Source organism: Uloborus diversus, chromosome 10 (assembly GCF_026930045.1).
Source record: "Uloborus diversus isolate 005 chromosome 10, Udiv.v.3.1, whole genome shotgun sequence".
NCBI classification, from domain to species: Eukaryota; Metazoa; Arthropoda; class Arachnida; order Araneae; family Uloboridae; genus Uloborus; species Uloborus diversus.
The window spans coordinates 22,961,199-22,988,994 of record NC_072740.1 but is presented as its reverse complement, the minus strand read 5'-3'; the positions used below and the strand labels follow the sequence as shown (position 1 = coordinate 22,988,994).

At 31.9% G+C, this 27,796-nt stretch overlaps 1 protein-coding gene across 1 annotated transcript in view; it reads left to right on the top strand.

Moving 5' to 3' along the window:
* LOC129231881 (EGFR adapter protein-like) overlaps positions 1–16,737 on the top strand; it is a 223,973-nt gene extending 207,236 nt beyond the window's left edge. Inside the window, exons 7-10 of the mRNA XM_054866271.1 lie at positions 1,745–1,986; positions 5,438–5,515; positions 12,333–12,504; positions 16,432–16,737. Coding sequence (XP_054722246.1) covers positions 1,745–1,986; positions 5,438–5,515; positions 12,333–12,504; positions 16,432–16,638 — 699 coding nt within the window. The 3' untranslated portion in view covers positions 16,639–16,737. The remainder of the gene's footprint in view (positions 1–1,744; positions 1,987–5,437; positions 5,516–12,332; positions 12,505–16,431) is intronic.
* Positions 16,738–27,796: the final 11,059 nt, after the last annotated feature.

Sequence of the window (27,796 nt, the reverse complement as noted above, 5' to 3'; positions counted from 1 at the left end):
ATTTTTCTCCGTTTTGTATTATAATATTCACCCATCACCACTTTTCCACACTGCTGAAAATAAAAATTTTGTTTTTTTTCCTTCCACCCTTATTTACTGTTTTTGAAATTATCCGCACAAATACACATACACAATTTTAAATTCTTAAAACGTATCTTCATAACTAGTGTTACCAGGGCCTGAGTACCTCAAAGGCACGGGAAGCTTGAGCGTCTCTTCAGAATTTTCAGGGCGCTCAAAAAAGACTGAAAAAACTACTTAAGAATTCCAGTTTTAGGTTTTAAATACAGTTTTAAAGATATTGTAAGCTGAGCATTTGTTCAATAAAATTTGACCGAACTGTATTACAATGTACTTTTATAGCAATTAATTTTGTGACGTGATAAATCTGTTTCAACAACTGACCTCCCTTCGCCGAGAATTACAGTGTAAGCATTTATGTAATGTGCAAAAAAATTATGTGTCGGAGAGGGGGGGGGGGGGAGATAGACAGTATGAATTTCTCTAGGTCACTTTTGAAAAAATCACTTACAGTATCACTGAGTTTCATTTCAGTGTGTGTTGAATTTTTAGAAAAATTTCCTTGAACAAAATTTGGGGACTGAAATGAGAGGTTACCGTAAATATTTAACCTACAAATTAATTAATCAATGATCATCCTTTTGTGGACGTTTTCCGACGCTTTAGAATGTTAGTGAGTTTGAATATGAATTCCAAAATTGAAGTTCTAATCTTTTCTGTTGTAAGGACCTTAAAAATATTAACTTCTTAAAAAGTTTCTAAACTTTCTATACTCTTCATGTTAGATTTTATTGGGTTTTCATGTTTATATGTTTTATTTTTTAAATTGAGTTCACAGTAATACATATAATGCAACAGGGTTTCGCTATGTATAAATTTCAATGCAAAATATCATTGAACTTTAGAAGTTCTTGTAGCATATTAATAGACGTCCCGTTAAAACTAAATGATCTTTTCTTAAAAATTTGTTTTATTATTTATTTATTTATTTCGTTATGTTGTAAATTCAGCCCTGATGTATTTATTAGTTATTTATTTTGCGTGAAAATGGAAATTGTTTACTGTAACTTAAACTTTGCCTTTTGCAAAAAAATACTTAAAAGATTTTCCTCGATATTTAACACATTTCTTCCTTGTGTTTGTAATCATCTTGTAAATGATGAGAAATAATTCTTCTAGAAGAAGTGCGTTTGTGGAGAGACAAGGGAGCGTAAGTTAATGAAATTAACAAGTGAATGTGCTTGTGTTGAAATTTTAAAAAGTGAGGGGGGAGGGCACTTGTGTGGAAATAAAAAAAAAAGAAAAAGTATGGCGATGCCGTTCCATGCGTCCCCCCTCGACTACACTGCTGCCTTCTTATAATTTCAAGGAAACAATTATTCATTATTTTTGGCTTGCTTGAAGCACTTTGTAGTGTCCTACTGGTAGGTGCCCAAGCTCTGCTCAGTACATGAGTGCTAAGAAAACTTTTTTTTCAAACTTATAAACTGCTTAAAAAGTTTTTCTTTTCAAAGTAACCGCAGTAACCTGTTGTTCCTCAGTACTGCACCATTTTTGCTGAATGCTGCTTCATCCTTTATTTTTTTGCTTTCCAAGTTTTGATCTAATGCATGCATTTTATAGCTTTATGTTTAACTATTCATTTTGTAATGAACGTATACAGTTCAGTTTTCTTCTCAAATATGTTTCCAAAACTAAACTTTTGATTTCAAAAATCTTCTAGAAGCGCGAAAATCACGCACCCTCAGCACCACCTACAGACGAAGAATGTCTGTTAGAATCGTCTACAGATCAAAGCAGCAAACGCTCTTCAAGATCTTCCTGTGATCAGTCAATGCCATCTTCTTCGTCATCTGATACTACAAATTTGAGTGATGTGTCAAGCTTTTGTAAAAATAAGCGTCTCAACCATGCTGGAAATTCTAGTAGCAGTTCCCTTGTTATGCCACCACTTCCTCCTGAAAGGTAAATATCTTTTTGGTCCACAACAACTGCATTTGATTAAAACAAAAAGATCGACGTAAATAAATCACAAATCGTCAAGAAAATTGTCCGCAGTATTTTCTTGACAATTGGCTTTACGCTGATTTTTAATGCATTATTTTCTTCACAATTTGTGCACTGATTTTAATTTGCTCGTATTTTAGCTCAAAACATTTAGAATTCAGTTTAATTTAGTAACGAGCCATTTGGAGTATTTTTGTCAGTAGGTTTAGTTCCGTAAATACAAGTAAAAGAAGCTAGAAAGTTTATATTTGGCAGCAACATTAAGGTTTTGTCATGAGAATGACGCAAAACATTAAACATTATTCATTTGAATAAAATAATTTTGCATTAAAATGCCTGTGGCGGAGACACATATGAGTCCCGTTTTGTCACAGGCATCTAATTGCATAATTTTTCAATTTTTTTCTGTAAAAACAATAATCTAATGTATTATACCTCATTCTCATGACAAATCCATAATCTTTCTATGAAAAATAAAATCTCTAGCTTTTATTTGCGTGTACAAACAAAAGCTACTGACAAAACTACTTCAAATGTCCCATTCCATCACATGGAATAGCCCACTGTACAGTGTACATGGTTAGTTTAAAAAATTGACATTTGCTCCTAACCAGAAAAGCACACGATAGTGTAAATATTAATAAATATTTAAATAAGTAGCAAGCGAAAGAGCATTGTAAAACCTGTTCCCTGACACTTTAAAACTTACTTGTTATGTGTTGAGTAGGGATTGCAATATCGGACCAAAAATTCAATAGCGGTATTCGGTATTTTTAAAACGTGATACCGGAATATCGGTATTAATACCGGTATTTGAAATTTCTCAGAAAATGCTTAAAACATATTGTTTCGTTGCCACGTTTCATTATTTTGTTCAAAAATTGTATAATTTATGAAAACGTATTGTGAACAAATATAAAATGAAAGGACAAATGTCATATTAAAAAATCAATAACCGTTAAAAACATAATGCATCTATTGAATTGTCTCTAAGCCTGGAACTCATTTAGTGCTCAACTTTCCTACAGTTGAAAATACTCTTTCTGAATTCACTCAGGTCGGTGGTACTGTTAACAATGCGCGACAAACCTTTTCTTTCTTGTCTAGAAGTCTTTCACCTTCAAGTAATTCGGTTTCTTGCTTGTTATTTTTGGATAAATCCTTTTATATGCGTGTATTTCTTTTGTATTGTGTGCATTATTATTATTTTTTTAATTTATAGCTAGTTGTAATTTCTTTCCAAGAGACTATACGTTTTCAATATTAACATCATTTTCTCTTGAGCAGGAGAGGACTTTTTACTTGTATGTTTAGATAACTTATTTTAAATATGATAAAAACTATTATTTTTTCACAACTTCTAAAATTTGAGCAAAGTTGAATAAACTTTTTAAATTACTTCATCAATAAAATACACCATCTCTGTTGTTATGAAGCATTTTAAAGAGTTAAATAGTTTATGTGCATAAGATAATATTCAGTATTTATTATTAATCAAAAGAGAATGATGGCATTCATTTAGATGAATGCCATCTAAATGCCTTTAATTGATGAATGCCTTTAGATTCCTGTTTTTATGTATTTATACACAGGGTATAAAAGATTTTAACCCTTTTTTTATCTAAAATATTCAGAAAATGTGCATTTTAATAATTGCTGTTTTGTTTTCTAATATTCTTTTGCATTGGAAATATTCAAACTAGGAATGTCAAACTTAAAATTAATCCTTTCTTCATATCATTCTTCCCAATTTATGCTAAACAGAGCCAGGTTACCAAATTGCTTCAAGTTTTAGAGGCGCTGAAAACGACTATACAATTGTTTTAAATTCCAATATATTGTTTTAGAAAAAGAAAGAAAATTACGTTTTTTTTCTCTCCTTCGTTCATTTCCCTCTTTCTTCTGCTTACTTCTTGTGCAGAAAAAAAAAGCTCTTTCAAATGACGTAGAATGTAATGGGTGTGAAATTTTAGCTTATAAAATTTGTTTCAAAAATCTAGTTAGAATTTTTTTGTTTAAATAATAAATCAATAAATAAATAAAAACGCCAAGAGGTGAAAACCTCTGAGATCCAAAGAAAATTTGTACTAAATTTCAAGGCTGAAGGTGTTATGGGTTCTTTTGGACATGGGTAAGCCAGACACAATTTCGCAATTTCTTTGACGTTACTTTTTTTAACCGACTTCAAAAAGGAGGCGGTTATCAGTTCATACCGTATGTATGTTTTTTTTTTTGTTTGTCCACTCATAGCGTCCCACCTAGTGAACCGATTTGGATGATTCTTTTTTTAATGGATAGAGGATGGCTCAACTTAGGTCCCATTACTTCGTTTGACCATATTTGTTCTTTAGAAAAAAGTTATGGGCAAAAAACAGTAAATTTCCCTATTAAATGATTAAAATGATATTGTAGCGAAGTTCGCACTTTTCATCCGTGGATAACGGTGGCTCAGTGGTAGAATTCTCATCTCCCACACGAGCGACCCGGGTTCAAATCCCGAATAGGACAACGTGAATTTTACTAAAATTTCGTTTCTACTGTTTCCCGTATTTTCTCGAATGTTCTATTAATTTCTGTATCTTTTCAAGTCTGGAAAGTTCCAGCACTTTTTCAAGTTGTATATAAGGAGATGTAACGTTCATTCGTGGTTCTGAATAAAGATCTCGAGTTGAGACTAACGAGTATTCGCTTCATTTGGCTTTCACATTGTCTTCACTATCTTCATCTACGCGACAATATGAATCTCATTGTTATAAAAGTTTGGTGCCATATAACTGTAACATTAATAGTAATTGTAATGATAATTTTGAATAAAGGCTTTTCTAAAGCAATACAGTGATATAGAGCCGCACTTCTTACTAGGTAACTTCTTACTTTTACTGAAATATCTACATTTACACTAAAAAGAATGAAATAAAAAAATTTTGAAAAAAAAAATAGAACCGACTTCAAAATTGCTCTAAAAAGTGAAAAATAATTTTATTCTTTAAACACCATCGATAATACTTTTAAACATAATTTTTGAAGTTGGCGCAAAAACAAAAAGTAAAATCCATTGTAACCATGCTTCGTTCATATTTTTATCAAAAAATCATCCAAACTTAGGAACGGAACATTTATATCGTTACTCAAATATGCTGTCATCAATGCGTAATGCATGTGGTAGTGAAGAAACTGGACGTGGTTAAATTTATACTTGCAGTTGAGTTATGGCTGTGAATGATTTTATCGATCGTTTTTGCGCCAACTTCAAAAATTATGTTTAAAAGTATTATCGATGGTGTTTAAAGAATAAAATTATTTTTCACTTTTTAGAGCAATTTTGAAGTCGGTTCTATTTTTTTTTTTCAAAATTTTTTTATTTAAATATATAGTGAAAAATATTTGAGATTTCTTTGTAATTTTTTAGGCATGATTCATTATCCACTACAGCATCTGAAGAAAGAGAACTGAGGGGTGCCCCATGGTTTCAAGCTGGAATTCCTAGGTATAAATAAACATCAGTTTTAGTATTACAATTGTTACAATAGATACATAATGTTTTCTTGAATTCCAATACTGTATCACAATTAAACTCCAGAGTTTAAAAAGTCCGGGAATAAAGTGCTAATATATGCTTAAAAATGTCAAACCCATTCAAAAGGATTGAGCAAATTGCTTCTGTTATAAATTTAAGGCTTGTATATGAAAAAATATTTGCTATTCATCTCCTTTACTGTTTATTAATTGCATGTATTTAAATTTGAAACTACAAATATTAAATTAACTATCACGCATTTTCGTCAAGACAAAACTATGTGTCAATTGATCAATGAATTGATGAAACATAATTGATCAAGTTATTAACGCTGTAAATTTTTATACTTTTTACACTAGGGTGGTTCAAAAATACATGTAAAAAAAAGTTTCTCCTAGATACCAGGACACCCCTCAATATTTTTTAACTTGCAGATAGCAATAAACTGGAAGAATTTTAGCTTCCTATTTCAACTAAAAGAGGGTGCTCAACCCCCTCCCCCAAACTTCATAAGTATGGGGAGGGGGGGTTAAAAAATACATTGTTATGAAAAAACAACACTACATATTATAATATACACAAGTATTACTCATATACATTGTAATAAAATAATTATTTACAAAAAAACAGCTGGGGAAATTAAATGTTTCTAAATTTGTGACATTTTCTATGCTACGGTGAATGTTAAATTGAAAGGTCATTGAGCACAGTCTTAAAATTTAAGTAAGAAGCTAAAACTTTTACAGTATAATACTATTAATAAATCTAAAAAAAATAGGGAGTGTCCTGGACTCTAGCTGAAAAAAGGTTTTTTGAACCACCCCTATTCTACAACTTGTTTCTCAATGAAAAAGACTATCTGTTTCATAATGACTTGAAAAAGAGAGGGACCAGAAGCCTAATATTTTGGTTCATTAAACATTTTTTTTTTAAATTTAAGATTGAAGCAAAAAAGTTTCAAAATTCATGAGGGCATCTGACCATTTCATATTACTTAACGTTTCCCCAAAATCTTCAGTTAATGGAAAGTATGCAATCAGGTCTCCTGTGTACAAGTTTTTTACGAATAGTTTAGTGTAGAATTTCCAACTCATGAGCAATACTTGAGTACTGAGAAATTGTCATAAAATATTCAATTGGGGTAAAAATCTGGTAATACTAACGTCCAAGAGAATCTTTTAATAGTGTCAGCAAAGGCAATAAATCCACTTGTAAAATATCTTATATTGTTTCGGTATTACAACTTCGAAATACCATTTTGCCATTTGACTATGTGATGTGATTTATTTATATTGTAACAACTTCTATTTCCTTTCTCATCCACTTCCTACTTTGATGACAGGCAAGACCTCACAACGCCGTTTCTGACTTTGGAATAATTTAGACTCTCTTCTAAGTGTTTTGTTAGTGTTATTGCCATCATGAACATTTCAGACTAGTAACGAATTTTCTATGTACTAAAACTGTGCAATTAAATCAATTAAGTATCGCTATTTATTTCTAAATTATCTTTGTTTTGTAATGATATATTTTATGCACGCTTAAGCTTTTTTTTCCCTTTGTTTATTAAAATAAAGTGATGGGCATTGTGAGATATCTCTCTAAGTGTTTGTGTGGAACTGATGTTTCACTCAATGTCAGTGTTAATTACTTTCAAACTGCCCCCCCCCCCCTCTCCAAAAAAAAAAAACTTGAATGTAGTCATATTTTTAAATATTTTATTTAAAAAAAAGTTTATGCTTCTGTTCTCATATAGCTCTGAAAATAGGGAAGTTTTGTAGAAACAGTTAATTATTAGTCTGAAAAATGTGTATTTGATTTTCAATGCAAATTTATTCCAAACAACATTTTATCTGATAATATTAAATACATTTATGTTGTATGTTTTCATACTGTATACTTATTTATTTTTTTGCATGCTCTTGGAAATCACCATCCTTTTTTTTTACTATTTGTCCCTAGTACTTAATATTTCTATTATTTTTTCTTATTTTTCTAAACAATGTCTTTGTAGCTGTGAAGAAACATTTTTTTAAATAATTAAGGTAAGGCCTTTCTTGCTTAAGAAAGCAATATGCTGGAACAAATATGTATTGTAACTCTGAAATGTTCTGCAACTTTCTACAGTTGTAACTTTCAATACAGGTATTACGTTGAAAATTAAAATAAGAGGAAAAAAAGAAAATACAGTAATAATTTTAGGCAAAACATTTATAGAATTTGATTTTTCGGTCTCATATTTGCTAGTTTCCTTTTTTTTCCCCTATGGTAGTGATGTTTTGCATTCTAAATTTTGAATTCATTTTCAAAAACTCAATGTTTTGATTTTTTTTTTTACAAATGTCTTTTTATTTCTGTATAAATATATGTTTGAACATGAATAATCGAGTCAGCTTTCATTATAATGATAAAGAAGTACAGTTAACTCCCAATTATCTGCAGAATAGGGTGGCATGGTAGCTGTGGATAAGCAAATTTCGTAGATAATTCCCAAAATAGGTAAAACACGATACTAATCTAATGAAAACATTAACTTTAAAAAAGTCAATAATACTCAAATATACATTTAAACTCTAGCTAAAAACACTAGCAATGTTAGTAAAAAATGTAAAAGCTAAAAAAAGTCCCTCATTACTGCAAACGTACTACGCAAATATGCAGCAAATGGTGCCAACGGATCAAATAAAATTGCTCAAGTTGTATTATGCCAAAAACGTGTAGCTTTTCGAACAAAACTGATCTGGTCACTCACACGTGTAAAAAGTGTAGATATAAGCATTGGATTTCAACTATTCAGGTTTCTGTGACCTCGGAAAGTTTGATGTTATTGGAAGGGAGGGGGAAAGAAGTGGGACTGTCTAAAAATGGATTTTGGCACTGTTTAAGTTAAAATGATTGTGTTTTTCTGCATTTAGTAAATCATCGCCAGACAAGAAAAAAAGAACGAAAGTGTGAAAGACTGTTGACAAACCTCACAGTGGATAATGGGTAGTAGGTATCAATAGGAATATAGGATCAGTCAAACGCACACATGAATTTTTCAGAAACTCACATTCTTGCATCTTTCCCCAATGCACAGCCAAACATATTCTTTTGTTTTTATAGATCATCGAGAACAGAAAACAATAAAAAAATACTGAATGAAGATTGGTATTAATTAATGAAATAAATTATTAATAGCACATAATTAATATACCAGAAAGCACTATAGTTGAATTTCTTTATTAGGTTTTATTCACTTTTCCCATAATTCAAAAATGAGAACAGCAAAGTAGAATCTCATTTCAATCTGTAATTCCAAACCTAAAACCATAATAATTACAGTTTTCATTTACGGTCAACCTATCTGTTTCTATAGGCCTATAAATAGTCAGGCTCGGACTGGCCCGCCTGCCAACCTGCCCGAGGGCAGGTGCGCCCTTCCTACTTTTTAAGATGAAATGCAATGCAAACGCCTTCGCTGAAAAACAAAAACAAAAAAACTTGTCTTCCAAATTTAGAACGAAAGTTTTCTAATTGATTCGAACGCTCTCATACCTTTCCCTCATTTTGAAGTTTCGAAAATTTTCCTCCGAGCCCGCTTTCCCTAATGTTATCGTCTAAAATTTTCCGTCTTTTGAGTTTCAATTTCGAAAAATTGAAATTCGGGAAATGTTCCTTCTATCCCATTCATTCGTTTACCGTAATGTTTCCAAAGATGACCAACAAGAGCGTTTTTAAGACTCTTAAAAAAAAGAAGAGACCTTCGAATCAATCAAAAAGACTGCCTATACTGAAACTTCGATTTCTAAAACGTTCTGGAAGAACGTTTTGAATCGCATTTTTTTCCCTAACGTCATAAAGATGAACGGCAATAGCATTTTAGGATTAAATTTAATAAAAAAAAAGTTATGGAGATGAGGCCACTAGACCTTCTCTTTTTATCTTCTAACATCATCGAAGTTAGTCTAAAACTGCATTTTTGAATTACATGAACAAGTTTATTATTGTTGGTAGAGTCGGTAGTGGTTGCCGTTTGAATACAGTTTTCTCGGCGTTTGTCAGTGAGTTTTTCTACATTTATTTTAATGAATTTCATAGTGAAAAAGTTGAATTTCGTATAGATATGTAGCAGTGTATTTTATAACATAATGACCACTTGACATCAATGTCGCCTAGAGAAAAAAATATCACTCAGAAGAAGCGAAATCAAATCACTTCGTGACTTTAGAAATTTCGAATTTATTTATTCACTATTTTTTGTAAATTGCCGTTTTTGGCACTTGATTGAAAAAACTAGTGAAACGTGCCTTCCTTTAAAAGTTAACAAAGATGGCCTACAGTCAAGTTTTTACAATTTCAGTGGGAAGTCCACAAAATCTCTCCTCTCCCAAATAAACAAGAATCGTCAAAAATTGTGTTAAAAAAATTCCGGGAAAATGTCACCAAACTCTCCCCCCCCCTCAACACATCACAAAAGATCGTCTACCACTGTATTTTTATGACTTTAATTCCAAAAGTTTTGCAGGGGAGAGTTCCTCAACCCCCTTTCTCCAATGCCATTGATGACTGTCAAAACTTTTCAATTTTTGGAGCTTCAATTTCGAAAAAATCGCCGGAATCGAAAATGTAGTTAATGTGGGCTTTCAGTTACTCTTTTAGATCTTCAATTCCGAAAAAAATGGGGGGGAGAGCCCTCGATCTCGAGTCCTTCTCCTAACGTCAATGAAGACCCACAATCAATATGTTTTTGAAGTTTCAATATTGAAAATTTGAGGGTTTACTCCTGACTCCATCCCTTCCCTTTACGCTACCAAAGATGGCTAACCATCGTATTTCAAAACTCCAATTTCCAACAATTTCCGATGGAAAGTTCCAAACCTTGTTCCTTCCCCCTACGTCATACAAGATGGCTTACAACTGCGTTTTTGAGACTTCAATTTCGAAAACTTTCCGGTGAGGATCCCCAATGTCTTTTTTTCCTCAACTTTCAGCATCATTCAAAGATCGTCTAAAACAGTGTTTTTGGAACTCCTACATCGAAAAGTTTCTGTTGAAAAGTTCTGAACCCCATGTGTTCTGCTACGTCATCAAAGATGGCCTACAATTGCGTTTTTAGGACTTCAATTCCAATTTTTTTCCGGGGGGAAAGACCCCGAACCCCCTGGTTTTTAGCAATACCAAAATTGAAAACGACTGGGGAGAACTCATGTCTCTCATCTTTCCCTTCAAGAACACAAAAATAGCAAATAATTGTGTTTTCAAAAATATACCTTTAAATTTCAAAAAAATTCCGGAACGGGACCCTCAAACCTCCCTCCCACTTGTTAATCTCCAAAAAGTCTAAAAATGCGTTCCGAACAAAAATTTTCGGGAGAAGGCCTGCTAACACTCCTTTTTTTGCGCGAATATTAAACAAAACTCAATCAACAAACAAATCCAAAACTATCTTCAAATTTTATTTACAAATGCAATTTTAGTATTTCATTATGTTCGGTACATAAACTGGTAAAAAGTGATGCCATTTTTGTGCTGCAATCTTTCTTTTATTCGGAAAAAAGTACAATTGAGGACCTGAATAACTGAAAAAAACGTCGCGAGTTTTCAAACGAATCAAAAGTTAAAGGGTTTAATTTAGATAATAGATCCAGAATATTAATAGAAACTCTTTTTTTTTTTTTCAATTTTTGATTCTCGTGTGTGTGATACTCGAAACACTTATAACTTTCAATTCAAACTCTTTGAACGAAACACATTATTCAAAAAAAAAAAAAAAAAACATGCTTCAGTTCTTAAACTTTTTTAAAAATTTTATTTTCATTAGTCCCCCCTCCCCCCCTTAATGAATTACTCAATCGCCCCTCTCAACAGGATCGTCTGGATCCGCCACTGATCGCTCCCCTGAAATGATCGGCTATATCCCTTCCGTGACCCCCCCCCCCCCCCATTGGCATGCGCCTTCAGAAAAATTGGGGTATGCGCCTTTTTGAGGACTCAGTCCAACCCTGTAAATAGTCATAGAATAAAATTTAGTTTTCTTGGGTCTTTATGTGCAATTTCATTTATAACTCTCCCTAGTTGTGATGATGTTTTTGCTTGAATTCAGCCGTACAAGATTATTTAAAGGTTCACTATTATGCATGGTAATACATCTTAGGTTTGTTATTTGTCTTCTCTAAGTCAAGAGCAAGTTCTAGCTTGTGCTATTTGTTATAAGAAGAGTTCACGCAAATTTAGAAATTTTTTAACACAAGGATAAAATTTATTGTTGCACAGGACAAATAACATTCAAATGCTGATGGCGAAAAATCATGTTTTAAAACTCAGTATTAAAGCATTGTTAACAGACAAGGTTAAAAGCGAACTAAGTCTCGAGGAAAGATATAGATTCCCTCGAAAATATTCTACCTACAGTGTACAGCCGAAAGCAAATGAATAGTTAAGTTCTGAGAATAAGAGGGTGGTTTATGTTCGCCTACAGTTGGGTTTGGAGGAGAAGTTAAAATAAGTTTTATTTTTTCATTTGTTAGAACTGTAATTAATTGTTAAATTTGCAAAAATTTTAAATATAAAATACATAGGATTATATGTCGAAAAAAAAAAATTCATGAGCCTTGAGTGTGAAGTCGGACTTTCTGGGTCCCTTTCTTGTGTGCACCTCTGAATAAGATGAAAAGTAGATTCTTAAGGAAAAATTTTTATTCAGTTTCATAAAAGTCTTTTTTCTTGAATTTGACCAAATAATTCTGTAGTTTTCTTTCATACTAGAAAATTTTAATACAATGTTTTTTTTTTTTCTCATCACCAGGGAAATAGCTTTAGAAGTACTTGGTCAAGAGCCTGTTGGATCTTTTATGGTCCGTGAAAGTACGAGTAAGCCAGGTTGCTTTGCTTTGTCGTTACGTGTGCCAAGGGAGTTTCATCAGTCAGGAATCGCTCATTACCTCATAATGAGAACTAATAGAGGTTACAAAATTAAGGTGAGTTAAGGTAAATTATATCTACTGATAAATTATTGGACAAATAGATGTACTAATTGCTGTTGCTCCAACACTCATTTATATAAATATTACAATGTTAATATGCAGTTATGAGGTTTTGTTATTGTGAGAATGTTATTATTGCTTTTCTATTCAAATTATGAGCAAGGAAAATAAAATAAAGAGTCAAATGTCTTCATATCAAAAATCACAGTCTAGCCATTTGAATATATTTTGCAATTAAGAAGATAAGCACAATTGCTTTATTTAACTTCCTAATTATTAGCACAAATTTTCTAGGTTTGAACTCTGAAGCCAGTTTAATTTAATCATGTTATCCAAGTATATGAAGCATGTATGCATTAGAGTGTCCTAATAAAATGAAAGTTGATTTTTTTTTTTTTTTTGTCCTTTTATATAAAGCTATTTTTTAAAAACTTCCAGTGTAGTTTGAACCACAGCAACCCATGCTGATTTCAGTTTAAACATGTGAGTCAGCACATGTGTATGAAAGCGAATACTATGCCATGTCCATTGCAGAGCTCACAGGAGCTCCAAATGGTAAAAACAAAGCAAAATGAAACAGAGAAATATATTTTGCAAAGCATATCAGTGGTAATGCATAACCTGTGAAGGGTGTCAGCATGAGTTGACTGAAGATAGTGCTGTATAGTTCTTAATCATTGAACAAAACTTTTTAGTTGAATTGTGTTGTTTTAAAAGAGTAATATTTTTGGCTGGAGGCATAGAACGCTATACAACAAGTTCCAAACTTCCCTCTAATGGACAAGTTGTTACAGTTTTGTTTTATAATATTCAGGAAGGGCATTTAAATGTTAATGAAAAGTGCAAATCTCTCTACTTGCGAATGTATTATCTTTCGGAAAAACATCACGACGTACCAAATGGTTGCCAAAAACTGTGTGAGCAAACTTGTTAAGCTGCATCAAGTTTTCAGAGCATTATTAAAAAAATGCTAAGAAATTGCATGATTGCAAAGTCAAATTCCAAATTATCTTGTGATGCTGTGGCTTCGAATACAGGCCGTTTTAATGGTGCTAAAACAACGTGCGAGCAAAAATTTGCTAGGGAAATGAGTTTGTTTGCCGCCATCATGTACAAGAACCAAGAACTGATATTGAATGGCGTATTTAAAGGAAAAATTTAAAAAGCGACATAAACCCTGATATTCCACTCTTCAACAAACATAAAGACAACTGGAAAAACAATGAAACTACGAAAACACAGTGCTATTCAGATACTGACACTTTTCAGAACAGTACGCGATTTGTAAAATTTGCTTGACTTTTACCATGCTGAACTTATAAATGGAATGGTGAGAGATGACTGCTACGAGATGATCGAACTTTCTATCGTATTTTTAGGTAGAAAAAATTCGAGACATTTTAGTACCGTGCACGAAGTACAATGATACTTAAGCGATTTTATCTCTAAAACTATAGCTATTTAGTTCTTAGTTGAAATTAAACACATAGAATAAGGAAGCATTGTTAGATGTCTGCTTGTTTATGGTGAAAAATCTATATTAACCTCTGTCTTTAATGCATTTCGGCAGTTAAAACAACCTACAATGGAAGCATCGACTTCCTTCCGATGAGATTTATGTAGATAAATAATTAAACATAGCGTTAATGGAAACAAACTCTATTACTATGCATGTGTTAATTTTAAAACTGAACTATTGTAAGTGAAGATAAGGTAACGTATAGAAGATATTCTGAAAATTCACATGCTTCTAAACAATTGTGTAGGCTTCATGATTGTTTGAAGATGAAACTGTGAAAAAGGTTATTTTTTAAAATTAAGTGATCTCACCTTTTCATCTCCAGCAGATCTACAATTTTGAAGTAGGGCCAATTTTGGGGATAAGGGAATCAGAATTTCAATGCTTCAACTTCAAATTCTTCTCTTTCCTCAAAATGCAACTTAAAATCATTTAAACAAAAAAATCGTACAAAAAATTAAATTTTGCACTGAATTTATGTAAAATATTCTGTAATTTACTTTGTAGTAAACTGCATTTAAAGTCATTTCCACTGAACACTTTATTTCAAGACGGAAACTGAAAAATGATTTTTCATTTGTTTATTGAGTAGACATCAAAGAAATTTTCTAAGTAATCAGTGATTGTAATACCTTTATCTTTTGTATAGTTTGCAGCATCTTTAAGATAGGTTAAAAAATATACTACCATAAAGTGCAGTTTGTAACTTTTTATAAGTCGTAAATATATTTTCAATACTTTCATCCCAAAATGAATAAACAATGGTTAATTTTTGGAACAGCAGAAGAATGTGGGGCAAAGTGTTAAGATAACTTACCTTTTTTAAAATGAACAAATTATTTATTTTATTACAGTATATCTGAAAGAACAATGTCATTTCTGATAAAACTTACATTGAAATAGTATTTTTAATTTTTACTAGTAAATTTGTGCCTTTAAAAGAAAAAAAATGGAAATTTTACCTTTTTTTTGTATGGGGCAAAGGGAAAATTAAAATATTTTTCTAATGAAATAGTTTCTATTTGTTTAGTAAAATTAGTTTTCATCAAATAAATGCATAAACAATGAAACTATAAATGGACAAATAAATTAATAATTTAATCTAGGGTAAAAAAAAATCAGTGAACAAAATAATGAATGAATATGAATGAATGTGTGCATTAATAAATGAAAGAATGTTAATGAATTAATTAATTAAATGAAAATATAAGTAATTTAATAAAGGAATGAATATGTTAACAAAATATACTATCTCTCTTTGCCCTGTGTGCACTTAACAAATTGTATCAAATACTAAAAATCAAAACATGCCTGATATTAACTGAATAAGTACTGCACTGGATATCTATAGATCTCAATTAATGCTTGAAATGTTAATTACAAAACTTTGATTTTATACAAAAAAATAATTTTGGATAACTACAAAATATTTCATGTATATGTCAAATTTGGAAATTACTTTTATTTTTTTCCTTAATCTATAAAGCAATTTATTTTTTTACTGGAATTTATGGTATGTTTAAGAATATAGTTAAAATATAACTAGACAGGTGGAGTTGTAAACTGAAAATATTTTGCCCTTTCACTTTGCTCCGCTCTTCCTCTTAAACCTATATCCCCTACTTTGAAAAAAGTCATTGAATGCTATGAGTGAAACAGAAGCAATCTTATAATTGCTTTCCTTAGTAAGATATAATAAGACTTATTACTTGCTCTTTTTTTTTTTCATGGATACAAGTTTTCATTGAAACACCGATACCCTAAAAGATGTATCATATTAAGTGGCATCAAAAATGTTGAATAGTGAGCTCCAATTTTGAATTTTTGGCTGTTTATTGTTATGATTCTAAAAAGGACACATATGATTCATGGTACTGTTGATGCATATCTAAATGCAGTTGTATTAATCATGTGCATATCACTTAAAACTGAATTTTTACTTTCTCCTTCTGTATAATCATATAGACTCATATTGAGAAGTCTTCTTCAGAAAGAAAAATACGTAATTTGCTTTTTGCTTATCGAAGTTTTTAAAAGTAAAACGATGACAATTTAATGATTGAAAACTCTTTCAATCACTTCGTTTTGTAAATATTTGGTAATAAAAGCAAGTACCTAATATGTGAAATACTGTAGTTTGTTTTGATTTATATAAGTTTTCACATCTTTCATAACTTATGTGGGCATAACTATTGTGTTATTTATGCAAAAATTGTAATTAATTTTTTTTATTATTGTGGTTGATTTTATTTAAGTATTTTGTTTGCGGTTTAAGTGTATCTAAGTAAAATACAGTCTGCCATATAAATGCACTAGATATCAGTATTATCCTCCCCCCCCCTCCTGTCCCTTTTTGTACTGTGTTGTTTTAGTTAATCTTTCTATTTTCAAAACTTTTCTAGGGTTTCACGAAAGAATTTGGATCATTGACAGCTCTCATAACGCACCACTCTGTAATGCCAGAATTACTTCCTTGTCCATTATCTCTTTCAAGATACAATCCTACTTTCAAGAAAAATGATTTTGAAGATTTAGTTGACATGAATGAAGATCCAGATTACAGTTTACTGTCTGATTTCCGAAATATGCTTGCTAACATTAATGCTTAGTTTTCTAAGCAAGTAAATTTAGCATGTAAATCACTGATAATATTTTCAGTCAAAAGTAAAATATGTCATGCTGATAAATTTCACTTTGCTTTTGTTTCATGATGATCTAGCAATAATGTTAAAATTACTGTTACATTAAATTGAGTTCTTTTACTTATTTGATGCTATTTTCATGTTTTGAGCTCTTTGTAGAATAATCCGCAACGATTATTAAAGATATGGGCAACAGTTTATTTAGTATTAGCTGAAGAAAAATGTTTGTATTATATATATATATATATATATATATATATATATATACACAAGGCCCGAAAAAATTTTAGAGGTTAGCTCACCCAGGTGACTTAAAACAATACCTGGCTACTAGTTAATTCAGAAATCATGATGCTCTGAATTTTCCTATAAACTCAGAGAAATAATATATACATATATATATATATATGCTCACTTCATGTGAAAAGTTTGATGAAGTTCAGAACAATTGTTGCCCTCAACTTGCTATGCAAGTACAACATTAAAAGTATTATACTACTGAAAGTATGAAAGTATATTTTTCTTTCTTTCAATAAGACTTTAAAGCTCAAACTCAATTTCTCAATTTTCTAGTTTCAAAATTGAAATGAACCAAAAATGGTTTTCTTTATTTATTCAATAAAATTTATGTTTGACTTGAATGTAAAAAGAAAAAAAAAATCATACAATGTGTGGAGGATAGACAGTCGGTGTTCTGCAGTTCCATAAATTCTAAGCAAAATAGTTGACTATTTCAAAATAGTTTGGGATAAGGCATCAGGTTTAATATATCACATTTTCTTGGATAAATTACTGCGCTTAGTACAATTATACAAACTCACACTTGAGGGCTTTTGTTTGCCTTATTATTTAATTGAAATATGGTACATATTCCATAATGATAAAATAGTTTGTATTCAAATACAATATTACTTATTCTTTGAGCTCAATTCCTCTCCATTCTTAACTTGATCCTAATTTACTGGCTTAATGGTAAAAGCAGTATTAGCTAAATCATGAGTTTGGTTCCAATGTTTATTTTTTTAGTGATAATATTTCATTTTGTGAATTCAAATTTTGAACAGCAGATTTTCAATATTGGATTGTGTGTATGTATACCAATAACTTGTTTTATAAACCATTTTTGAAATTACTGCATTTTTGCATGTACATTTTTTGTGAATGTCTGTATGGCTCTTGTTATTTGCTTTAAAAGGGTGGTGTTTGATTTAAAAATTCATTAACTATTACATGCTTAATCATTGATTCTCACACAAATGTTTAGTTTTTCCATCAAATATTTGTCTTTTTTCATTTTTGTATTTTTTTCTTTTAGTCTGTTTGCATTAATATTTTACCTTAATTTTAAACAGAGCTTATTCCACAAAAAACTAAAATTATCTTTGTAACAATTGTCTTTTTTGTAAAAAATGTCACATATGTGTGACAATAAGTGTCTTCAATTGTGGCATCTGTGATATTTGAAGAAATTATGGTGCATATAATTTTTCATTCTGAAGCTTGTAAGTAGAAGTGTTTGCTTTTTAAAAAAATGCATTTCATGGGTAGCTTTTTGTTCAAAAGTGCAATGAGAAAGACAATTTTCTATTTGCCATGCATTGAAATTATGAACTATGTAGGAAATTCTTAAGCCATGGAATATTTTGATGCATTAGTATGTTAAAAGTAAACTTTTTTTTCTTTCACATGTTTTCTGCTGCCATTTAGTATGAAACCTAAACTAAAAAAATTCTGTAAACTACTTTTCTATCGCACCTGCACATAGGTAATGAAGGTCAGATTTCAAAAGAAAAAAACATTGCCAGAAATTAAAAGAAAAATTGGTTATTTTTAAATAGCTAGAAAATTATTTTATTTGTTACTTACCTAACAGGGAAATTAGGAAGTTAAGAAAAGAGTCCCATAATGTGTCAGTACGACTAAAAATCAAAATTTCAGTTGAAGTAAGATTGTATGAAAAAGTTACTCAGTGTTAACAATGATGTTATGTTTTTAAAAAAAAACTTATCAGTTATGTATGCAAAAATAACAGAGTATTAATACACTAATATGTATAGTTCTTGAAGTAAATGATAATCGACATTTCTCTGTTACGTTTTACATACCGAATAATCTTTAAAAAATTCCACTTTAAACTAAGTCTTTATGACATGTATAGAATTTACTTATTTTAATCATAAATTTGACTTTAAGACAACTTCTTTTGAAGTTCTAGTGTTCCTTTCTGATACCAAGTCAAGAATAAGATTTATTTATTATTTTTTTTGCAAATTAACACATTTGTCATACGTTTCTACTTTGAATAAGCACATAAGCAAATGTCTTCCTTCCTTTTCCCCAATTTTAATTTAATGTAAATTTTATGCTTTTGCATCAACATATTTGCATTTAGCTAAAGTATGCATAACAAATAGATGGTAGCAAAAGTTGTTGTTTTAACATATAATTTATTGAGATTTTTATACGAGAGAATCTGCATAATGATTGCAATTTCCTGTTTCTGTCTGTGATTTATGTAGGATGTCTTGTTAAAAGTGATCATTATTTATGAATTTTTGCAGTCTTAAATTGCTATATTTACATCTGTGGACCTGCAATGCGTATAATTGATTACGGTACACTAAACATGATTTCATGTTGCATGTAAACTATCAAAAAAAAAAAGAAAAAAACACTGTATATACTTATATACATATTAGGTATACATTTTTCTTTATGTAATATTTCATTCAAAAAGAGATAATTGTTTGGTATATTGACTGTGCATATGTATTAGTCAGTTATTAACTAGTCACAGTTGTAATCAAAAAGTATAATTGGTTTAAAATTAGTAAACTGAATGTTCTTTATTTTTATCTTTGACAGAACAAATTATTATAAAATTTTGCAATGAAGTCATAAATGTTATTTTCACTACTTCAAGTGAATATCAATGTTGTGTTGATGAATTGCTGTTCTTTTTTTTAAACTATGATTTGAGGATTTAAGAATATAAGATGTTAAATTATTCTTCCGTGTGCTGTGTACTAATTATAGAATTTTCTTGTGAAATGCAGGGTATATTCTGTACGTCATTAAATGTGTACTGGAATGCTTTTTTTTTCTTTTTGTGTTGTTAAAGTTCTGTTGACATTTCTTTTCTTTTTTTGTGATATAGCCTTTTTGATTAAAGTCTACTTAATATATATAGTGTACTGATTTATTCAATTATTATTTCATGATTTGAAGAAATAAATGAATTTAGTTTATACTAGCGGTCCGTACCGACCTTCTTCGGGTTAAAGCATTATCTTAAATAAGTATTATGCGGGTGCTTTTTGATTTAAAATTTAGTGGTAAACAACATTTTTGTTTAATTTTTATGAGGTTTTGTAACAAATTGATTTAGCTCACTACCTCATCAAAAGAGATCATTATATAATTCCCACTGAACAATACAATATTCCTGTATGTAACATTGTACTATGTACAGTTTTGCATTTGAACTTCCGATTTGATGATAGTGATGGCATAAGAAATTATCATTGGAAATTGTAATTACTTAAATTGGAAAAGGAAATTGCAGAGACCATTGGAACGCAAGGAATATGAGCCAACTGACCTGCTGCAGGTGCTGTAAGAACAATGCTCTAAATTATATTAGTATTTCCTAGTGATTTTTATTGAGAATCGATTCCAATGCATAGAGTAGGCAAATTTAAGTTGTGCAATAAAAGAATTGGTTGGTGTATCGCCTTTAATTTCAAAAGCATGAAGATAAGTTCTGAGGCGCTCAGGGAATTAAGGAATTCGTGTGGATGGGGTGTTGTAGGCATAAATAAAAAAAATAGAACCGACTTCAAAAACTGCAGCAGTAAATTGCTCTAAAAAACTAAAAATAATTTCATTCTTTGAACAGCATCAATACTACTTTTTGAAAATAATTTTTGAAGTCGGCACAAAAATTGATAGGGAAAATGATGTGTAAACCATTTTTCATTTACATTTCTCATGAAAACCAGTCAAAATTCGATCGAAACATTTATATCGATACACAAATATGTTGTTTAAAATGTTGTATGCTAAATCGATTCAAGAGCTTCGGTCCATTAAAATTTACATTTGTAATTGAATTATGTTAAGTATGATTTTATGTACTGTTTTTGCGCCGACTTCAAAAATTATGTTCAAAAAGTAGTACAGATGCTGTTCAAAGAATGAAATTATATTTACTTTTGAGAGCAATTTTCAGCTACAGTTTTTGAAGTCGGTTCTATTTTTTTTATTTACAAATTTTTATTTCATTCTTTTTAGTGCAAATGTGTTCAAAAGTAGTATGTCACCATCACTAAACTTCACCCTATTTTTCATACAAATCCTGAATATAAAAAATTTTAAACGACTGGCACTAAAAACTAATCCTAATCACAAATTACCCGAGATTGACAGGTCTACACTACCGTGGGCAAGTAAAAGGCAGTAACTGCAATTCCCCCCCCCCACCCTTTTTTTTTTGCATTTTGTCATTTATTGTACGTTAGCTTTGTTGTACAAGCTTGCTTATTTGGTTTCCGCTGAAAAAAAATGTCAAATTCCAACATTTTCCTATTAGTATTGAATCCAACATACATTTCTACAAATATCTCGAATACTCATTTCTGCAGATACTGTCTTTCACCTGCCCACGGCAGTGCACACGAGACTCCAACTCAGCATCAAAAAAATCTGTGAGTGAACAAATCATCCCCCATTTTCCACCCTTAGGGTAGGAAATTTTTTTTTCCAAAGTTATATGGAACCAACTTCAGGGCTCCCTTTCCAATACAAAAAGAATAATCAAAATTGGACTAATCTGTTACACGTTATGCGTGGTCATACGTTTAAAAAAATATATACGGGTCGACTTGAGAACCTCCTCCGTTTTTTCGTCGGCTAGAAACTGTAGCCGTCTTGCACATCCATGTGTAATTTGTTTGACAAAAGATTTTTTCGTTTCAGGATAAACATTGGAGAATTAATCATTTAAAGAGAATTTCCCAACTCATCCATTTTCACAAGACATCCTTTTCCGGGTATTTTCCCGTTACGTACTTTTAGTAAAATACTCGAAAAATGCTGAACACCATCTCCTAAACGGGCTCTTACAGTTGTTCTTAAGATACAGAGATTGTACAAAGCTCCTTAAAGGAGACTAATCAGACTTGAAGTATATCTGCACGCGGTAGTCTACAGTACCACAGGAAGATATTGGTGAAATTCACACTCAAATATGAAGATATGAGGCCTCTCATGATTTTTGTCTGAACCTTTTCATTCCTTTATGATTCTATCTACGAATTCTATAGCAGAACGACGGCTCATTGAACATTCGCCCTACATTATGAGACTCCCTCTTGAAGGAGTTCTCCCTATTACCCGTTTTTTTCTTATAGAGCATATGGGGGTCTTTCTGGAGGAGCATTTGAAGTAGTTTTACTGTGGAATGGCCAGTTTTCCTACCACTGAATAAAGTCTCAGGAATTCCGTAAAAAACCATCGCAAAAGCCAGTCTACTTGATGATCGATTTTTGGCTAGTGTTGAATTTATTAAGTTTTTCCAGTTCACCGGGTATGGCGATAAACATTAATTTGCGTTCCTGGTTTTCAACGGTAATTACTTTTGTGTCATAGGCGAGTCACTGATCAGGTACTAAAATGGGAGCGAAGTTAGAAATAGAGGTGGTGCTAGTGGGCAAGGGGGCAATGTCTCCCTATCGGAGGCTTCTTGCCCCCCCCCCCATCGGGGAAAATTCCTAGCTCCGTCGAGGAATTTCAAAAAAAATTCAATGCAAAAATTGAATTGCTGAAAAATTTCTTTTAATCACAATGCTGCTAAGATTCGTTTCTTGTTACTTTCTACTTCAAAAAAAAGAAAGGTTTCTACAGCAATTTTCCAAGCAGTTGTATACTAATGACATCCTCTCATCGGGAGCAGTAAGGTATTGCCACATGGTGTGAAGAAATGGAGATACAGAGACTGGACTTGACTGGTCTGTCTGCAGCAAAAGAGAAGCGATACAAACAGGAGGGTGTAATAAAAAAGCCATGGGCGACAGGCTATCGGGAATTTTCAAAAGAGAAGGGGGGGGACGATGATGGGTAATCCATCGGTCGAGTAAAGGTTCAGAGGGCTATTGGGGGGGAATATCCTGTTATCATTTTAGCATGATAACAGGACTGTTCTGCATCGACATCTGCAAGTACAGGAAGAAACCTTTCCCTTGATAGGCCAGATCGCACTAGTTATACGAAAAGAGTTTTGTCATAAGAGAGTTGCAGGAATGCAGTCTTTGATCATTGCCAGTTTGACTCATGAGAGTACAACAGATGATTTTGGTTAGCGGTGTTCTAAAATTTTGTCTGATGAGTTTACTGGGCATAAGTTTGAAGAAAGTGCAGTTTGTGTTGAATTTTTCGTCGAAAGGGAGAAAAAGGCGGTTTTCGTTGAAAAAAATTTCACATCGGAAATCCAAGGTAAAAATTGTTTCCTGCATCAAAAGGACAAGGAAAAAAGTTTTTTTTTTTGAATTGAAAGAAATTATTTTGATTTGTTTTTAAATTAATGTATATAGTGCTTTTTTGAAATGCTTGTGCATAAAACAAACCTCGTGGCCGATTACCGATTAATCCGCTGTTCATAATCGACCGATTAATGATGATTATGTTTGATACTACAATTTCCCCATTACCAGTAAAAAATTCATCCAATCTTTGTGAGCAAATGCTTCTATTCTTTTTAATTAAGTTATGTTATGTTAACTAAAGATGAGAGAAAATTAAAACATGCAGTTAAAACAATTGCATGTATTCAGCAGACGCTTTTAACTTAGTAGCTACTTTTTTGTTATTTGTAACTACTTAATCCAAGACTTTTATTCTTTATGAAAATTATAAGGTAATCATAAAGCACCACTCTAAAGGTAGGTCGTAGAGAAAAGTATTGACATATGAAGCATGTTGTGGCATCAAAAATGCGCATATTTATTCAAAGTAGAAAAATTTGATAATAAAAATTAACATTACTTCAACCATCAATTTTTGTTTAAAATAAAATTTTTAAAATGTGTGCCTTCTAGAGATGAGACGGGCTCAGCCTGGGCTCGAAGCGGACTCGGGCTCTAGAACCGAAAATAGGTTTCGGGCTCGAGCGGACTCAGGCTCAAGCACAGATATTCAATCACCTATCTCCATACAAATTCAAAGCAAGTAAACATTTTTCTACTGTGAGAAAATGGAAGGAACATTTTAATCAGTTCAATCAATGTCAAATTTCCCCCCCCCCCCCAAAAAAAATTAATTAACGTTTATTTATAGTGTTTTTTTGCGATTACTATTGCAATATGTCATACAGTAATGCATTTGAAGTGGAGCATTTTAAGAAAATTTAGAAACTTCTGTTAATGAAAAACATTTGACGTAACATTTTTCATTAACAGAGAGATCATGTTAGACTGTAGAATGCTCAGTTTTTGGTACAAGAAAGTTTCTTTGGGCTCGGGCGGGCCCGGGCTCTCAAAAATGAGCCCGAACTCATCTCTATGCCTTCACCGCGATGGTCGTTTCCAGAGGGGGGCTATACATCTACATACCCCAATTTTTCAGATAATGCGCTTGCCAATTTCATTTTCGTGACGAAAATCAAAAAGAAGGAACTATTCGCATTGTTAAATGTTAGTGAAAAAAAAAAATAACAGAAAAATTGCAAGACGTTGACGTAAAATTTTTGTAAAATGTAAAAAGAAAATGCAATCTCAAAATATTATTTCGGTATTCTCTAGTATTTGAAATATTATTAATACTACTTAACTAAAGAAGTGTACGTTTAAATTTAAACCATTTTTTTTTTTCAAGAAAAAAAAGTCAGGACAATAAAGAAACCATATCTGTCTAAGTTTAACGAATGAAAATACACACACATACACAAAAAAAAAAAAAAAAAAAAAAAGAGAGAGAGAGAGAGAGAGAGGAGCCGAAAACATGTACATATTTCCAGTTCAAAAGAAAAAAAAATCTATTATGAAAATCTTAGAAAAAAGGAGAAAAATACAGAGGCTACCGAAATGCGTTTCAAATAAAAGAATAGTTGAAAGAGTGAGAATTATGTTAGAATAGTTGTAATTGTAGTTCTAAATGTTTGAAGGTAAAAAAAAAAACTGTAATATAACAAAACTTTTTATTATGAAATTCATGTGGCACGATGTTCAAAATTAAATAAAATGAAAAAGTGACCAACACTACAAGGTATCACCTCAATCAAAATAGTGATTTTTTTTTTACTCATACCTCAAAATTTCGATTTCAAAAAAGTTGAGTTATTAACGTGGATATTGAGTATTTACAATAATAGTTGTCCCTCATTCATAACTCATCACTGGATCATTTAATTTGAAAAAACTGAAATGATTTTATTAGTTAATTAATAAGTTACTTCAGGTTATAACAATCGATCAATTAAAGTTTTTTATAATTAGATTTTTCACATTTTTTTACAGCCCTTAGAAATGAAAACACCAGTTTCTCATTTTAAGAAAAGTTTGAGAGTTTTACTGTTTTAGAATAACGTTTTGTTGAAATAGTTAAGAATAGCAAAGAAAAAAAACTTCGACCCCATGGTTCATTCTTGTTGTGCTGCCATCTAGTGCCGATTATGCAGAATAATAGATAATGCGTCTAGCAACAAGCAACAGCGGTGGTGGCAAAAGAAAGTGCCCGTTGTCCGACACAGAGGGAGGGGGAGGGGGGGGGGGGGGACATGGGCCCTTGGGAAGTAGAAGACAAGACATAATTTAAAATTTTATGAATTGTTCCGCAATCTTCTCATTGAATGTCACAGCTGCGATCAAGTGCGTATATAAGGGTGGGACCGAGAGGGTCCGAACTCCCCATCCCCCCCCCCCCCCGATCCGGAAAAAAACTTAAATAAAGGTAGTTATAATTTGCTTTTAATTTCCTCACAAATAATTTCCAAACTTTTGACGGCAAAAAAAAAAAAAGAATAAAAAATAAAAATGACAGTGATAATAATTATACATTAAATCAGGGACTTCCGAACCGGGTGCCGCAGAAGAGGTGCGGGGTGCCGCGAAGTGTTCGTGGTATACTAATATTATAAAGAGAGCGCATTTTTGTGTGTTTATATGGTCGAGGTAATCTCCGGAACCATTTGCAGCTATTTGAAAAATTCTTTCACTATATAAAAGGTGCATTCTTACTGAGTGACATAGGCTATAAATTATGCATATATGTACTTATACTAATTTTTTAAACCAATAGTTTGTCTTTGCTACCAGTTTATGTTTCGTACTGATCTATTGTTATATATGTAAACACAAGCGTTGATTGTCTTGCACTTGATAAAAAAGTTGAAGGGTCCCTATGAACTGAACGCTAAGGAATAGGAATAATTGGAAAAATCTAACGACGATGGCACACTCTCAGAAATGGACTTTCAAATTTGACGAAATTTTCTTCGTTTTTGACGAAACCACTTCCAGGGATATACTCCGAGCGAAAATTTCGTCAAATTGAAGAAACTGCTTTTGTTAGTGGTTTGAGGATGCGAATTTCGTCAAATGTAACGAAATATTCTTCATTCTAGTTTCATCAATTTAACAATCATTTTCGTAGTTTTGAGAGCATTAGTTTCGTCAAATTAATTTCGTCGTATATGAGGACATTAATTTCGTAAATTTTTAAGAAAATTTATTTCCTTTTTTTTTTTTCTTTGAGCACATTAGTTTTTTTTTTTTTTTTTTTTTGAGAATACAGTCGAACCTCGTTAATTCGAACACGCTTAAAACAAATAACTGCTGAAATGAACATTTTTGCAATCCTTGTCTTATTGTTTATTGTTTTTAGGATAAAGCTAACCACGTTTTATAATAATCGATTTTAATGGTCCCTTTAAGTTCGTTATAACGAGGTTCGACTGTATTTTATAAGATTTGTGTGCGTGTGATCAAATCCTAACTTCAGAATCTTACCACCGTAGTTTCCCACTTTATTGCGTATAGTCACTTTCACAGGCCCGTCATTTACGGGGTCAGGGGGTCAATTGACCCCCTCCCCCCCTCCCGTCTTGATTTTTGAACATTCATGTTTTTACACATGATTGGCCGTTGTTTTAGTACGTTTTCCGTAAAATTTTTATTGAGTACAGACTCTTTGTCATATTTGGGAAAAAAATTGAAACAACGGACCTGCAGCCCCTCCCCCCCCCCCATAAAAAAAAAGACAAGTAATTTTTTAAAAAAGAGGCACATAAAATATGTCAAGCAAATTTTTATTTATGTAAAAATGCAAACAAACAACTTCTTAAAAAAGGTAAAACAAATCATTGCAGATTGAACTACCCATGGTATCTAATTAACCTCCCCCCCCCCCATAATGGGGTTTTCCTTCAAAAAATCTAATTTTTGTTGGATATTTTCCAAATTTGGCACAGAGGTTCGTTATTTGAGGCTCGGGAATTCACATAAGGTCGTTTATGTCCCTCTATGTGGGGGGTGGGGGGGGGGACAGACGACCCCGCATTGGGGGTTCTCCGTATTAAAAAAAGTTTTTGTCCGATCTTTTTTAAATTTGCCACAGAGGTTCTTAGATGCTCAAGAATCACGCAGGGTAGTTTTCATCACTTTATAAGGGGAGGGGGGGGGGGGTCCTTGAAAAAATCCAATTTTTGTCGGATCTTTCCAAAATTTGACACATAGGCTCTTTGATTGGGATTCACGCAGGGTGATTTTCGGCCTTCTATGGGGGGGGGGCAACCCCTTTTGTAGTAGTTTTCCTACAAAAAATTCAGTTTTGTTGGATCTTTCCGAATTTGGCTGAGTTTCGTTATTTGATGCTCAGGAATTCTCATAGGGTGGTTTTCTTTCCGCAATGGGGGGCAACCCCCATACGGGAGGGGTTCTTATAAAAAAACAGTTTTTATCATATCTTTTCCAAATTTGGAACAGAGGTCCTCTGATGCTCGGGAATTCACACATGGTAGTTTTCAACCCTCCATGATGGGGAGGGGGGAGCAACCGCAACCCCGCATTGGGGGTTCTCCTTATATAAAAAAAGTTTTTGTCCGATCTTTTCTAAATCTGCCATAGAGGTTCTT